Source organism: Carcharhinus amblyrhynchos, chromosome 13 (assembly GCF_965287045.1).
Source record: "Carcharhinus amblyrhynchos chromosome 13, sCarAmb.v2.hapA, whole genome shotgun sequence".
Lineage (NCBI taxonomy): Eukaryota > Metazoa > Chordata > Chondrichthyes > Carcharhiniformes > Carcharhinidae > Carcharhinus > Carcharhinus amblyrhynchos.
Window position 1 is genome coordinate 21,779,516 of NC_137336.1, and position 15,535 is coordinate 21,795,050.

General features: G+C 41.3%; 1 protein-coding gene across 6 annotated transcripts in view; it reads left to right on the forward strand.

Annotated features, from left to right (window-relative positions):
- aff4 (AF4/FMR2 family, member 4) overlaps positions 1-15,535 on the forward strand; it is a 103,816-nt gene that overhangs the window by 73,524 nt on the left and 14,757 nt on the right. For all 6 annotated transcript variants that reach the window (XM_080201365.1, XM_080201366.1, XM_080201368.1 and 3 more), the window contains 5 exons: positions 291-1,217; positions 3,450-3,538; positions 8,811-9,066; positions 9,619-9,722; positions 14,150-14,213. In XM_080201365.1, the coding sequence (XP_080057491.1) occupies positions 291-1,217; positions 3,450-3,538; positions 8,811-9,066; positions 9,619-9,722; positions 14,150-14,213 (1,440 nt within the window). The remainder of the gene's footprint in view (positions 1-290; positions 1,218-3,449; positions 3,539-8,810; positions 9,067-9,618; positions 9,723-14,149; positions 14,214-15,535) is intronic.

Consider the following 15,535-nt stretch of genomic DNA (forward strand, 5'->3'; position numbering starts at 1 on the left):
CACGTTCTGCTCCTTGGCTCCAATATCATCCCTTGCTACCACCCTGATGCTATCCTTAATCAGCAGAGCTACGCGCCCCCCCCCCCCCTTTTCCCTCCTGCCTATCCTTCCTAAATACTTGATACCCCTGGACATTCAGCTCCCAGTCCCTGTCACCTTGCAGCCACGTCTCTGTAACGGCCACCAGATCATATCCATTTGTGTTGATCTGCGCCACCAGCTCATCCACTTTATTCCTAATTTTTAAGTCTATGAACCTCAATTTAAAATTCTGTTCTTTTCTGTTCCAGCCTGAACCACCCCCTTCAAGTAAGTGGCAGTTGGACAATTGGCTGAACAAGGTGAATTCTCACAAAGTCTCACCAGCTTCATCTGTGGACAGTCATATTCAGTCATCACAGAGTCACAGTTACAAGAAGGAGAACCGAGACCAGAGTGTCACATACGAGGATCCAGGTGGATCCAAGGATGTAAGCACAGCTACTCCTGGGAGGGATTCAAGAAATGCACAGAAAGGGTCAGAAACGCGAAGTCGCCAAAAGTCACCAGCCCAAAGTGATGGCAATGCACAGAGGAAGACGGTTGGTAAAAAGCAGCCAAAGAAAGCAGAGCGACCAGCTGTAACTGAGGAACCAAGAGGAGGGCTAAAAGTTGAAAGTGAACCCACTTCTGATCGAGCAACTCCTATTCCTGCAAACCGTCATAAAGCTGCTACAAAGGGTTCTAGAAAACCCAGCACAAAGAGAGAATCCAAGTCCTCTACCAGGATAACTATTGAAAAAAGAAAACACAAGAGTGCCAATAAAACGCCTCAGAAATCAAGGGAGTATGTTGAAACAGACTTGTCTTCCTCTGATTCTGAGCAAAGTGAAGCTCTCCCTCCTGCTTCCCAAACTCCAAAGTATTCTGAGAATAATAGGACTCCTGTCCATAAATCCTCTGTTGATGGGGAAGACAGTTTTTTTCGGCAAAGGCTTTTCTCTCCTATGGAAGAGAAAGAACTCCTTTCACCATTGAGTGATGTTGACGATAAATATCGTAACATTACTTCACTCATTGTTAGAATTGACTTAAGTCTGTTATCTAGGAAACCTGAATCACCTCGTAAGGAAACTGAGCAACCCAAAGTGGACAAGGAGATCTCTTTGGATAGGCACATGCGAGACACTCCAAAGTCTACTGAAAAAAAATCAAATAAAGGCAAGCGAAAACATAAGGTGAGTGGTAGGATGTTTTTGATTCATTCTACCATGCATTTAGAGATGGACTAAATGACGATGTAGAAGTAGTTCAATTTTGTTTACAATCAAGACTTTCAACTGTAGTATTGGCTCCATCACATGACTTTTCAAAAGAATGTGTGTCATACCATTCTTTTTAGTGTCAGTTATCGTTCAGTTGATAGCACTCATCTCTGAATCAGAGGGTTGTTTGTTCAAGACCCACTCTAGGACTTGAAGCACAAAAACAAAGGCTGACAAACCAATGCAGCACCAGTGGAGTGCTGCACTGTCAGATGTCATCTTTCAACTGTGATATTAAGCTGTAATTATGTCTGCTTTCTCAGCTGGACGGAAAAGATCCCACAGCACTCTTGAGGCACAGGGAGATAATCCTTAGTGTCCTATCCAATGTTTATTCCTCAACCAACTTCATGAAAATAGATTAAATACTCATTGCCACATCGTTGTTTCTGGGAATTTGCTCTGCTTTGAATTAATTCCTCCCATCTCTCCTTAATCACCTCAAGTGGAAAATGCTGTTAACCTTGCACTGACTGAGTATAGAAACAAAATCTAGGACACCGGGTATACCCTAGAAAGCTAGGTATTTACAACAGGTTACGAGCAGCAATAGTAACAGCCTAGAATAAGTTTAATGCTACAATTAAACTTGGCTAGGAGAGAAAATGCCTTTTTAGATTGAAAAGTAACATTCTTAGCCTCTTTAATGTTTCTTCCAAGATCACACTTTAATCTCCTTCCCTATCTGAAAAGGCTTGTTCAACTGTCCATACAACTAGTGCCAGATTTGCCACAATTTTCAAAGATGAAAACCATTTCAAATTTAGGATTGTAAAACTTAAAATGCTGCAAGAAAATTAAGTGAAAATTTTCCTTGTTCTTTATACTTTTATAATCCTGCTGGCATTATAGAATCAGACATTTACAGAAAGAGGCCATTTAGTTCATCATGTTGCCGTCCTGCCCAATCCTTTCAGCTCTTGATCCATAGCCTTGTAATTTACAGCACCTCAAATACATATTTGAGTACTTTTTAATACTCGAATGAGGAATTCTATCTTTACCACCATTTCAAACAGTGAATTCCAGATCCCTGCCACCCTCCATGTGAAGAGCGTTCTCATTTAATCCCCTCAAAACTTCTCATGTTTTATCCTAATTTATACCCTGTGGTTAATGTACCCCTCAACCAAGAGGAATAAGGCATTCCTATCCACTCTTATCTCAATCCCTCATAATTCGGTACACTTCAGTTAGGCCTCCCTTGACCTCTTTTGTTTCAAAGAAAACAACCCAGCCTATCCAATTTTCTTCAGACTTAAAAGTTTTCCAATCCAGGCAACATTTTTGTTAATCTCCACTATCGGCCAATCACACCTTTATGGTCTAACCAGTGTTTTATATGGTTCTGGCATAATCTCCCAGGTGTTAGATTCCATTGCTCTGTTCATAAAGGCAAGTGTCCTTTTTGCTTTATTGATCACCTTATCTACTTATTTATACAAATTCAGTAATCTGTGGACATGTACTCCAAAGTCCCTCTGTTCCTCTACACGCAGGTTTTCTGCCACTTGTGTATTCCTTTACCTTTTCTCCCTTCTTATGCATTACCTCACACTTCTCCAAATTGAACTCCATTTATCGCTGTTCTGTCCACCTGAACAGTCCATTGGTATTTCCCTGCACGTTATCAACAGTTTTCTCTTTGTCCCAACAATGGCAAATTTTTATATCATCTGTAAACTTAGTCATACCCACTGCATTCAAGTTCAAATCATTGATATATGTCACAAACAGCAAGGCATCTCGTACTGACCCCTACTGAAAACAGCTTTCCAGTCACAAATACACACATTAGAATCATAGAATTTCTACAGTGGAGGAGCAGGCCATTCAAGCCGTCAAGCCTGCGCCAACAGCAATTCCTTACCCCCCCATGACTCCACAAATTTACCCTGCTAGTCCCCTGACACACAAGGAGCAATTTAGCACAGCCGATCAGTCTAACATTAACCATTACATTTTGCTTCCTGCAATTTACATTCAACTTGGATCCCATGTATCTAAGGAGATATGTGATATTCTAAATGACATTGAAGTATTGGAATGTTGCAAAGTATTGTTTATGTTGTGCATTAATCAGTGCAAAACTGCAATCAATGTAAATTTTCGAAATTTTGATGATTATTTTGCATGTTTGCACAGAACGATGGGGAAAATGAGAGTTGTGAAAACAAAAGGCCGAAAGCAGAAGAAAGGAGCAATTCTAACCACAAGCCCTCCAGCAGTAAAGAGTGAGTGCTATGGATTAACTTATTTTAGATGCATTCACCAGTTAACCTTTTCCCACCATTACAAATTTTTTGAACATTTCATTTTCACCAATTTGGCCTCAGCTGAATACAGCTATTTAAAGTGAGATATAGTTCTGTGTTCATAACCAACATCCTCTACTGCCTCATCCAGCAGGCAAATTTAAGGAAGTCTTAGAGATGTTGTGTTTGGTTGCCATTGTAGAAGATCATCCCATTTTTATTTTGTCATCTTGCATCACACAGTGAACTTTAGGACAAGGAGCATTCTGGAGAAGGAGTCTTTTGTCCTCATTCTGTTTTTCCCTTTTCATTTCTCCATTGCTTCCACTTGTCTGTATATTATTCCAATCCTGTTCCAATCATCAATGAGATTGATAATCACAGTACATATAGCTGCCAAAGCAGCTCAGAGTGTGGAAATTCTGCAGAAGGTAACTCTCCTTTTCACTCCCCAAAGCCCCTCCACCATCTCCAAGACACAAGTCAAGAGTGTGATAGAATACTCTCTCCTTGCCTGGATGAGTCCGACAACACTCAAGGTTCACACTATGCAGGACAAAGCATTGATTGGCACGCCATTCACCACTCACTCACAGCATCCTCTCCCTCCACCACTGATGAACAGTGGCAGCAGTGTATGCTATCTGTAGGATGCACTATGATAGTTCACCAAGGCTCCTTCAACAGGCCTTTCCAAACATGAGACTGCTACCACCTAGCAAGATGAGGGCAGATGTTGCATGGGAATACCACCAGCTGCAAGTTCCTCTCCAAGCCATCCTGGTTTGGAACTATATCACCATTCTTCACTGTCACTGGATCAAAATGCTGGAACTTCGAAACAGCACTAAGTGTACCTACACCACATGGACAACAGTGGTTCAAGAAAGCAGGTCACTACCACCTTCTCAAGTGTAGTTACAGATGAGTACAAAATTGCTGGCCTAGCCAGCAATGCCTGCATCCCATGAAAGAATAATACCAAAGCGACACCTGTATCATTGTGATTACATGACATAACTGAAATTAAGATTATATTTTTGAAACACAATGACAGATTCTATGTACGAGTATTCTGGAGTTTTCATACTGCATAGTTAGTTTGGAATTTTCATGGGAAGGCCAGTGCACACAGTATATCACACATTGGAATTAGTCGTAGTGGTTTACAACTTGAAAACAGGCCCCTTGGCCCAACTTGTCCATGCCACCTTTTTTTAAAAGCCCCTAAACTAATCCCAATTGCCCGCATTTGGTCCATATCCCTCTATATGCATTGTACCCATGTAATTGTTTCAATGCTTTTAAAAGGACAAAATTGTACCTGCCTCTACGACCACCTCTGGCAGCTTGTTCCAGACACTCACCGCTCTGTGAAAAAATTTCCCCTTTGGACACTTCTGTATCTCTCCCCTCTCACCTTAAACCTATGCCCTCTAGTTTTAGACTCCCCTACCCTTGGGAGAAGATATTGACTGTCTAGCTGATCTAGGCCCCTCATTATTTTATAGCCCTCAGTCTCCCACGCTCCAGAGAAGTAAGTCCCAGTCTATCCAGCCTGCCCTTTTAACTCAATCTATCAAGTCCCAGTAGCATCCTAGTAAATCCTTTCTGCACTCTTTCTAGTTTAATAATATCTTTTCTATAATAGGGTGACCAGAATTGCACACAGTATTCCAAGTGTGGCCTTACCAATGTCTTGTACAACTTCAACAAGACATTTCAACTCCTGTATTCAGTGTTCTGACTGATGAAACCAAGCATGCCAAATGTCTTCTCCATTGCTCTGTCCACCTGTGACTCCATTTTCAAGAAGCTATGAACATGTACCTCTAGATCTCTTTATTCTGTAACTTTCCCCAACCCCCTGCCATTAAGTGATTCCTGCCCTGGTTCAATCTACCAAAATGCATTTGTCTAAATTAAACTCCGTCTGCCATTCGTCAACCTACTGGCCCAATTGATCAAGACCCCATTGTAATTAGAGGTAACTTTCTTCACTGCCCACTATGCCACCAATCTTAGTGTCATCTGCAAACTTACTAACCATGCCTCCTATATTCTCATCCAAATCATTAATATATAACAAATAACAGTGGGCCCAGCACTGATCCCTGAGGCACACCATTAGATACAGGCGTCCAGTTTGAAAAATAACTCTCTACAACCACCCTCTCTGCCTTCTGTCATCAAGCCAATTTTGTATCCATTTAGATACCTCACCCAGGATCCTGTGAGATTTAACCTGATGTAACAATCTACCATGTGGTACCTTGTCAAAGCCCTTGCTAAAGTCCACGTAGACAACATCAACTCCACTGCCCTCATCTACCTTTTTGGTTATCCCTTCAAAAAACTCAATCAAATTTGTGAGACATGATTTTCCACTCTCAAAGCTATGCTGACTGAACATAAGAACATAAGAAATAGGAGCAGGAGTAGGCCATCCAGCCCTTCGAGCCTGCCCCGCCATTCAATAAGATCATGGCTGATCTGTCGTGGCTCAGTTCCACATTCCCGCCCTCTCCCCATAACCCTTAATCCCCTCACTTATCAAAAACCTATCAACCCGCATCTTAAAAATATTTAGCGAGGCAGCCTCCACCACCTCAACGGGCAGAGAATTCCAGAGATTCACCACCCTTTGAGTGAAGAAATTCCTCCTCAACTCCGTTCTAAACCGCGCACCCCCCCCCCCCACCTTTATCTTGAGGCTGTGCCCCCTAGTCCTACTGTCCTTTCTGAGCAGGAAGAGTCTCTCCACCTCTATCCTATCCATCCCATTCATCATCTTATACGTCTCAATGAGATCTCCCCTCATTCTTCTAAACTCTAACGAGTACAAGCCTAGTTTATTCAGCCTCTCCTCATAGCTCAACCCCCTCAACTCCGGTATCAGCCTAGTAAACCTCCTCTGCACTCCCTCCAAGGCCAAAATATCCTGTCGCTAATCAGTCCTTGCGTCTTTAAATGCCTGTAGATCCTGTCTGTCAAAACACCTTACAACAATTTACCCACCGCAAATGAGAGGCTCACTGGCCTGTAATTCCCAGATTTTTCCCTGCAGCCCTTTTAAACAAATGCACAACATTTGCCACTCTCCAATCTTCAGGCACCTTACCATTGACTATCGATGATTCAAATATCACTGCTAGGGGACTCGCAATTACTTCCCTAGCCTCCCACAATGTCCTGGGATACACTTCATCGGTCCCGGGGATTTATCTGCCTTGATGCGCTTCAAGTCTTCCAGCACCACCACCTCTGTAATATGTACGCTCCGCAAGGCATCGCTATTTCATAGCGAGGGGGATTGAATATAAAAGTAGGGAGGTCTTGCTGCAGCTGTATAGGGCATTGGTGAGGCCGCAGCTGGAGTACTGTGTGCAGTTTTGGGCGCCGCACCTGCGCAAGGATATTTTGGCCTTGGAGGGAGTGCAGAGGCGGTTTACTAGGCTGATACCGGAGTTGAGGGGGTTGTGCTATGAGGAGAGGCTGAATAAACTAGGCTTGTACTCGTTAGAGTTTAGAAGAATGAGGGGAGATCTCATTGAGACGTATAAGATGATGAATGGGATGGATAGGATAGAGGTGGAGAGACTCTTTCCGCTCAAAAAAGACAGTAGGACTAGGGGGCACAGCATCAAGATAAAGGGGAGGTGGTTTAGAACGGAGTTGAGGAGGAACTTCTTCACTCAAAGGGTGGTGAATCTCTGGAATTCTCTGCTCGTTGAAGTGGTGGAGGCTGCCTCGCTAAATATTTTTAAGAAGCGGGTTGATGGGTTCTTGATAAGAGAGGGGATTAAGGGTTATGGGGAGAGGGCGGGAATGTGGAACTGAGCCACGACAGATCAGCCATGATCTTATTGAATGGCGGGGCAGGCTCGAAGGGCTAGATGGCCTACTCCTGCTCCTATTTCTTATGTTCTTATTTATTTCCCCAAGTTCCTAACATCCATGCTTTTCTCAACAGTAAATACTGATGAGAAATATTCATTTAGGATCTCGCCCTCTGTTGTGGATCAGCACATAAATGACCTTGTTGATCCTTAAGAGGCCTTACTCTGTCCCTTGTTACGCTTTTGCTCTTTATGTATTTGTAGAAGCTCTTTGGATTCTCCTTTGCCTTACCTGCCAAAACAATCTTGTGTCCCCTTTTTGTTCTTCTGATTTCTCTCAACTCTACTCCTACGCCCCCGCACTCTTCAAGGGATTTACTTGATCCCAGCTGCCTGTGCATGTCATGTGCCTCTTTCTTCTTCTTGACCAGGGCCTCAATATACTGAGTTATCCAGGGTTCCCTATTTCTGCCAGCCTTGCCCTTCACTCTAAGAGGAATGTGTTTACCCTGAACCCTGGTTAACACACCTTTGAAAGTGTGCTACTTACCAGATGTCCCTTTGCCTTCCTATAGACTCCCTCAATTAACTTTTGAAAGTTCCTGCCTGATACCATCAAAATTGGCCTTGCCCAATTTAAAATTTTAACTTTTGGGCCAGACCTATTATTCTCCATAGCTATCGTAAAACCAATAGAATTATGGTCACTGATTCCAAAGTGATCCCTTACTAACACTTCTGTCACCTGCCCTTTCTTATTTCCCTAGAGGAGGTCAAGTTTTGCCCCCTCTCTAGTCGGCCATCGACATACTGATGAGAAATTCCTCCTGAGCAGGGAAACTCTCCAGTAACCTGCATCAGCATTCCACCCTACTGAAATCTGAATTAGACTAATAGCCACAATGTCAAATGTAGGAGAGGGTTATCCATCTATTTTGAGTTATGATGCTCTTGAACATTTCCCAGTCAGTTTCCTAACTCGCTTTTAATTTCAACCATATGCTTGTTTTAAGAATCTGCTGCTGTCTTTCAGCACTGGCCTAACCATGAAGAAAGTACCATCAATATTTCATTCCGGTCATTGGTTCTTTTTAAAATTGGACTCAAATAAATTCTGATGAGCATCTTGACCGTAAGATCAGATGCTTACTATGCTAACATTGACCTCATTGTTAAGCATACACATCAGGACAGAATGTGGCACATGTTTGATTAAAATGCAGAAACTGGTGAGTGTAGAAACTGATAAGGGAACCTGACAGAAACACCAATTGTCGGGCAGATAGGTCATCAACCACTGGTGATTTCTGTAGTTTTAATATTCCTTAGTTGGTGGGGTATGAGCCTGCAATTTAATATGTTAGCATTTGTTTATTCTAGAGGAGTAAAACTAATTCAATGTAATTTCACAGCTCTTCAAAACCAACTGCTGAAAGGGAAAATGTGCCTCTGCCTTCTCCATCTGCAAGTGCTGCACAAAAAACACCCAAGACCGAGCACAAACATCAAAGTCGCAGGAAAACTGTCAATCAAACCTCCACCTCAAAGAGCAATACTGGTAACACAAAGCAGAACAGTAGCAGTAGTAATAGCAGCAAAAGCAATTCTTCATCTTCCAAGCATAAAAAGGCTGAAGAAAAAACAACCTTGCGTCCTAAGGAAAACAGAGTAAGTTATTGTATTAAATTTCAAAATTTAAGTATCTAATCACATTACAATATTGCACCAAGGTGCTATGTCAGTATGGTGCAGTTCACAAATGCCTGATGCATGTCTTCATGATTCTGCGTTCAAGTTAACTGTTGACTTCAAAACCTCACTCACTGTGCTGTCTGGAGACAATACACATCTCTTTAACCTGTGATCAGTGCTCCTTCCACTCACATTGTCGGCCACTTTAGGACTTGAACAGCAGGTTAGGTGTAAAGATTCGCAATCTAATCAGTAATCTCTAAACTGTCTGTGCTTTATATGCTCTGTCTGAGGCCAGAACTCTCCATTCACCTGACGAAGAGGGAAACCTCGAAAGCGTGTGCGTTTACTATCAAATAAATCGGTTGGACTAAAACCTGGTGTTGTCAGACTTTTTACTGTGCTCAGGTTGACAGAATCATGGTTAGGTGATGCTTGATATGTGTCCATAATGTGATTAGTGCATCTAACTCTTATAATGTTTATTGAAGTACACAGTTCAGTTAGTTGATTTTGTTTTACTTATAGTTACAAGAGAAAAACCCAGTTAGCTCCTTGAACCCTTTACAGTCATCAACGCCATCAGGCGATGGTTTAAAGCCAAGGAGGCCCAAACTCAGCTTTGATGAACGGTAAGTATAATGGTCATCTCTCTGATAATCCATGTAACTAAATTTCAATAATTGTTCAACGCTCAAGAACAATACTGATTTTAAGAAGTATGAAATATTAAATGTTTTATATCATAAAGTTCACGTGGTGTTGTAATTGACTTCTGTTTAATGAACTAGATGAACTGTAATTATTTGTCTTTCTTCTCATCTGTAGCAGTGGGTTAGCATGTGTCAACATCTTGCAATTCAGACTCATTCTCTACTTTAGAATATTCTTTCCTAGAGCCCCCAACCTGAGGAAAGTCTCATCTTCAGTAGCTCTTTCTTACTACAATCGTTCAACAATCAAAATCCAAGTTTGGTGTCACCTAATTATTTCATGGTTTACCCTGCCAGTTTTAATGTTTTTTGCCTTAGTGTTGCTTTGCAGTATAGGCCCGCATCCTGGTTTCCTAGTTCAAAATAAAGCCGAGGAGAGTTAGCAGAAGAAGTGTGCCCTCAAATAAAACAGCCATATTTTATTCAATTTCTATTCTGCATTCCATAATTAAGAAGATTTGTGTTCATTGTGCTTAACTGCACGTTGGCTGTGCATTCGATCACTGACATATCATTCGACCTCTTTGTCACAATTATTTTTAACAGTGTTTCAATTTCCATTTGACTAAAGTTTGCCAAAAATAGAGTTGTATAAATACTCGGGAGTCCTACAATCTTTTATTATCCATATGAAACTGATGTTCTCTATTTTGTACGGCCCTTTGAACATGCTCTGGTATTCAATACGAGTGTGGCTAGTATTGGGTCTCAGCTCCACTTTCCCGTCCACTGCCCATATCATTGATTTCCTGAGACAGCAAAAGTCTTTCTCTCTCGGCCTTATCGATATTTAATGATGACCCATCCATAACCTTCAAGGCTAGAGAATTCTAGAAATCCACAGCCCTTTTGAGTGATGAAATTTCTCCTCATTGCCATCCTAAACATTTGGTCCTTTATCCTGAAACTGTGCCCTCTGTAGTAAATTACCCAGTGAGGGGAAACACCTTCGTATCTACCATCAAGTCCCTTCATAATCTTGAATGTTTCAGTGAGATGACCTCGCATTCTTCCAAACTTCAGAGAATATAGGCACAACTTGCTCAGCCTCTCATCGGAGGACAACACTTACATCCCAACTTAATGAGTATACTTGCACGCACTAGTGTGACCTGACTTTGCTATCCAACTATGGCAAGATTTCCTTATTCTTGCATTCCAATCCTCTTGCATTAAAAATCAACATGCCATTTCCCTTCCTAACTGCTTAACTATACCTTTATGCTAACCTTAGCCCCTTGTACAAATACACACAAGTTGCTCTGAATGTCAGCATTTGCAAGTTTCATGCTTCCTTCAAAAAAAAACCTCTATTCTTACACTCAGTGAATAATAACTTCACACTTCCCCATATTGTGCTATACTTTCCCATATTATACTTCATCTGCCACCTTTTTGCCCACTTTACTCAACTTGTCTACGTCTCTGTCTCCGACTCTGCAACCTGTTTATGACCTCCTAACAGCTTGCATTCCCACCTAGTTGTGTACTGTCAACAAAACAAGATACTGTGGCTCTGTTTCTTCCTTTAAGTTTAAGCCATTAATATAAATAGCTAAGGCTTCAACACTGATCCTTGTAGCACTTCACTGGTCACAGTCTGCCAACTTCAAACTGCCCCATTTACCTCTATTCTCTGCTTCATCCTCACTAACCAATCCTACATACAAGTTAATATAACACCCTCAACTCCATGAGCTCTTGTGTAACCTTTTATGTGGCACTTTCTAATTGCCTTTTAGAAAACCAAGTATACTGTGGCTACTGGTTCCCCTTTATCTACCCTACTAGTTTGTTTGTATGTTTTCACCATATCTTTAATGGGCAGTTACCATTGTCTTCTTCCCTATCTTCCTTCAAGCCTGCCTTAGTCCATGTCCCAATGTTAGCCATCCATGCAATTTTGCTTCTTCCTCTTCTGTTTTTATCCTTCATTTCTCCTTTAGTTGTCAGGACAAGGCTGTTGGGTCTTTGGTTCCAACATCTGTACTAGACTATCGCTCTTTCTTTTTAATTGTACTTGGAAACCTTTTTGGGTTCTTGAATTTCTACTCTTGATCTATCCCGCTCGTTAACTCTACCAGTTACATCCTCAAAAACTAATAAATTTGCCAAATAAGATTTCCCTTTAGTAAAACCATGTTACCTTGTTCTAACCATACTATGTTTTTTGCAGTGTATTACGATTTCTTTAGTAGCTCCCAGCATTTCTCTGATGACATTTCAGGCTAACTGGCCTACACACGTGTGTTCTTTTTTGCTTGAGTAGCTCTGTTATATTTGCTAACTTCATTAACTGGAATTAAAGAACAAACAAAAGTACAGTACAGGGACAGGCCCTTCAGCCCTCCAAGTCTGTGCAGATCATGATGTCCTAATTTGAAAAAACCTTCTACTCTTACTCGTTCCTTTTCTCTTGAGGCAGAGAGTTGGTATCAATGGGTGCTATTCTGATTGGCGGTTGGTGACTAGTGGAGTGCTGCAGGGATTGGTGCTGGGGCCTCAACTATTTACCATTTATATAGATGATCTGGAGGAGCGGGCTGAGTGTAGGGTGTCGAAATTTGCTGATGACACAAAGATAAGTGGAAAAGCAAATTGTGTGGAGGGTATGGAAAGTCTGCAGAGGGATCTAGATAGGCTAAGCAAATGGGCGAGGACCTGGCAGATGGAGTACAATGTTAGCAAGTGTGAGGTTTTCCACTTTGGCAGGAATGATAGTAGGAGGGATTACTATTTAAAGGGTGAAAAGCTGCAGCATGCTACGGTGCAAAGGGACCTGGGGGTCCTTGTGCATGAGTCGCAAAAACCCAGTCTGCAGGTGATCAGGAAGGCGAATGGGATGCTGGCCTTTATAGCGAGGGGGATAGAATATAAAAGCAGGGAGGTCTTGCTGCAACTGTACAGGGCACTGGTGAGACCACAGCTGGAGTACTGTGTGCAGTTTTGGTCACCACACTTGCGCAAGGATATTTTGGCCTTGGAAGGGGCGCAGAGGAGGTTCACTAGGCTGATACCGGAGATGAGGGGGTTGAACTATGAAGAGAGGCTGAATAGATTGGGCTTGTACTCGTTGGAGTTTAGAAGGATGAGGGGGGATCTTATAGAGATGTATAAGATAATGAAAGGGATGGAGAGGGTAGAGGTAGAGAGATTCTTCCCGCTCAGAAAGGACAGCAGGACTAGAGGGCACAACCGCAAGATAAGTGGGGGGCAGTTTAGAACGGAGTTGAGGAGGAACTTCTTCACTCAAAGGGTGGTGAATCTCTGGAATTCTCTGCCCGTTGAAGTGGTGGAGAATACCTCGCTAAATATTTTTAAGAAAAGGGTAGATAGGTTTTTGGTAGGCAAGGGAATTAAGGATTATGGGGAGAAAGCAGGAAAGTGGAACTGAGCCACTTCAGATCGGCCATGATCTTATTGAATGGCGGGGCAGGCTCAAAGGGCTAGATGGCCGACTCCTGCTCCTATTTCTTATGTTCTTATATTTCCTCCTCACTCGTACCCATGGATGTTTCAGAATCTAGAGAATTTTGGAAAATTAACCAATGCATTCACTACATCTGCAGCTATCTTTTTTAGAACCATAGGATGTAAGCCACCAGGCCCTAGTGATTTTGTCAGAGTTTAGTCCCTCATCTTCCTTTATATTTTTTCTTTGCTGAGGATATCCTTAATTTCCTCATTCTTATTAGCTCCTAGGTTATCCATTGTTTCTGATATATAACTTGTGTCTTCAACTGTGAAGACTGAATGCATACATGGTATCTATGTCTCTGCCAATTCCCCATTCCTCAATTTCTCCACTGTCTGCTTCTAAGGGATCAATGTTTGCTTCAGTTCCTCTATTCCTTAGGTGTTTAATGTTTGACATTTCAGCTTCTACCTTATGGCAAACCATTTATTGCACACTCTAAAATTTTAATGAAAAGTAAAAATTTCAGTGTATTTAATGCAATTGGTTGCTTACTCTGCCTGATAACGCCGCCGTTGCTGGACCTAGACTTCCCCTTGAGGGTGCCAGATTCAAGCTGATATCCGGAAATGGGAAATCCATGCCACAGAGATGACTTGATTTTTGCAGGCATCGGTCTCAGTCAGCATTGCTTCACAGTCGATCACAAGATCTAGGCCATGTCTCGTTTCACAGTGAAATTTTAAACTAAATTTTATTCTGTCAATGCTAAGCAACATCAAAAAAAGTTTTCAAATAAAACTTGGAGGATTTGATTATTATTGGCATGCATGTGAAGTATGGTTAATGTGCAATAATGCTAGCATTTTGCAAATTTGAACTGTGCAGAGCACTAAACACGAAATACTAATTTTGTCTTTTTCTATCTTAGGCTGCATTCAGCAGATCATTATCTTCAGGAAGCAAAAAAGCTTAAGCACAATGCAGATGCTTTGGTAAGTACTTCACAATGATGCTTACCTTATTTAGTTTGTAACAAACATCTGAACAACAGAGAGCAAATGATTTGTCTTCCAGTGCCATTATCTAGTTTTCTTGCAACTAAATTACATATTATACATTTGGAGTCCAGATGATGCATTTGCATATGGCAGCATGTTACTGGACTATTAACTCAGACATCTGAGGACCCAAAGATGTGATGTCAAATCCCACCAAAGCAGGTGTGTTTGAATTTAATTAAGAAAATCTGGAATGAAATGCTCATATCAATAAGGTATAAAGAAGCAAACTTGGAAGTCTTATTAATATCATCCTCACAGTTCACTACACTTCCAAATTTTGTGTTGTCTAAGTATTGAAATTGTACCTTGAACACCCCAAGTTCAAGTCATTAACATGGATCAAGAAAAGCAGTTGTCATCGTACTGACCCCAGAGAACACCGCTTCACCTTCCTCCTGTCTGAAAAACAAGAGTGGGGGGCATCGGAGTGTGTCAATAGCTAAGTTACTCTTGTAGAGAGCTAGCATAGGTTCATTGGGCTGAATGGCATCTTCTATGCTGTAACCCTTCTAGGATTCATTCTATTCAGTGTCTCAGTTTGCTCATCATAGCAAATCATCTCACCCAAATGATTGGTTTGTCATACAGCATATCCCTTCATGTATAGACGCAATCCTGGATGTGATTTGATACTTGTTCTTCCATTTTCAGCATTTCCCTCCACCACTCAAAAGCAACTATTGGTCAGTATTTGAATGATAGGCAGCTTTTTTGGTTGCAATTGTAATAACAGGTTTAGTAAAGCAGCTGCTAATTAATGCTGATTAGTATCTCAGCTGGAATATTGAGCTTGAAATTTATATATTATTGTAAATAGCAACATTTGCTGTTTATTACAAAGTCATTTAAGTATTTTAACTTTGTCGTAGAAAGACACATTTTAGAGATGGTAGAATTACTGAAGTAGTGTTGTATGATGATATTTGGCAAAGAGTTAACTATTGAAAATAGATGTTAAAAGCAGGTAATTAGAGCAAGGTCACGGGGATGTTGAAAATGGGGTGCTGGGTGTCCTGCTTTAAAAAAAAAGTGAGTTGTTCTCTGGTTCTTTTTCAGAACATATATTCTTTTGTTCTGTTCAAAATGTTAAGCGTTGTGTTCAAAATTACGAGATGTTCTGTGATCCTGTTCAAAAAAGCGGGATGTTCTGTTTATAGTGTGCATTTTATAGAAAGCAGTATGACAATGAGGATCTCTCGATTCACACAATAACATAGCCAGCGTGAGGAAAAGCTTAGTATTTCCTGATACAA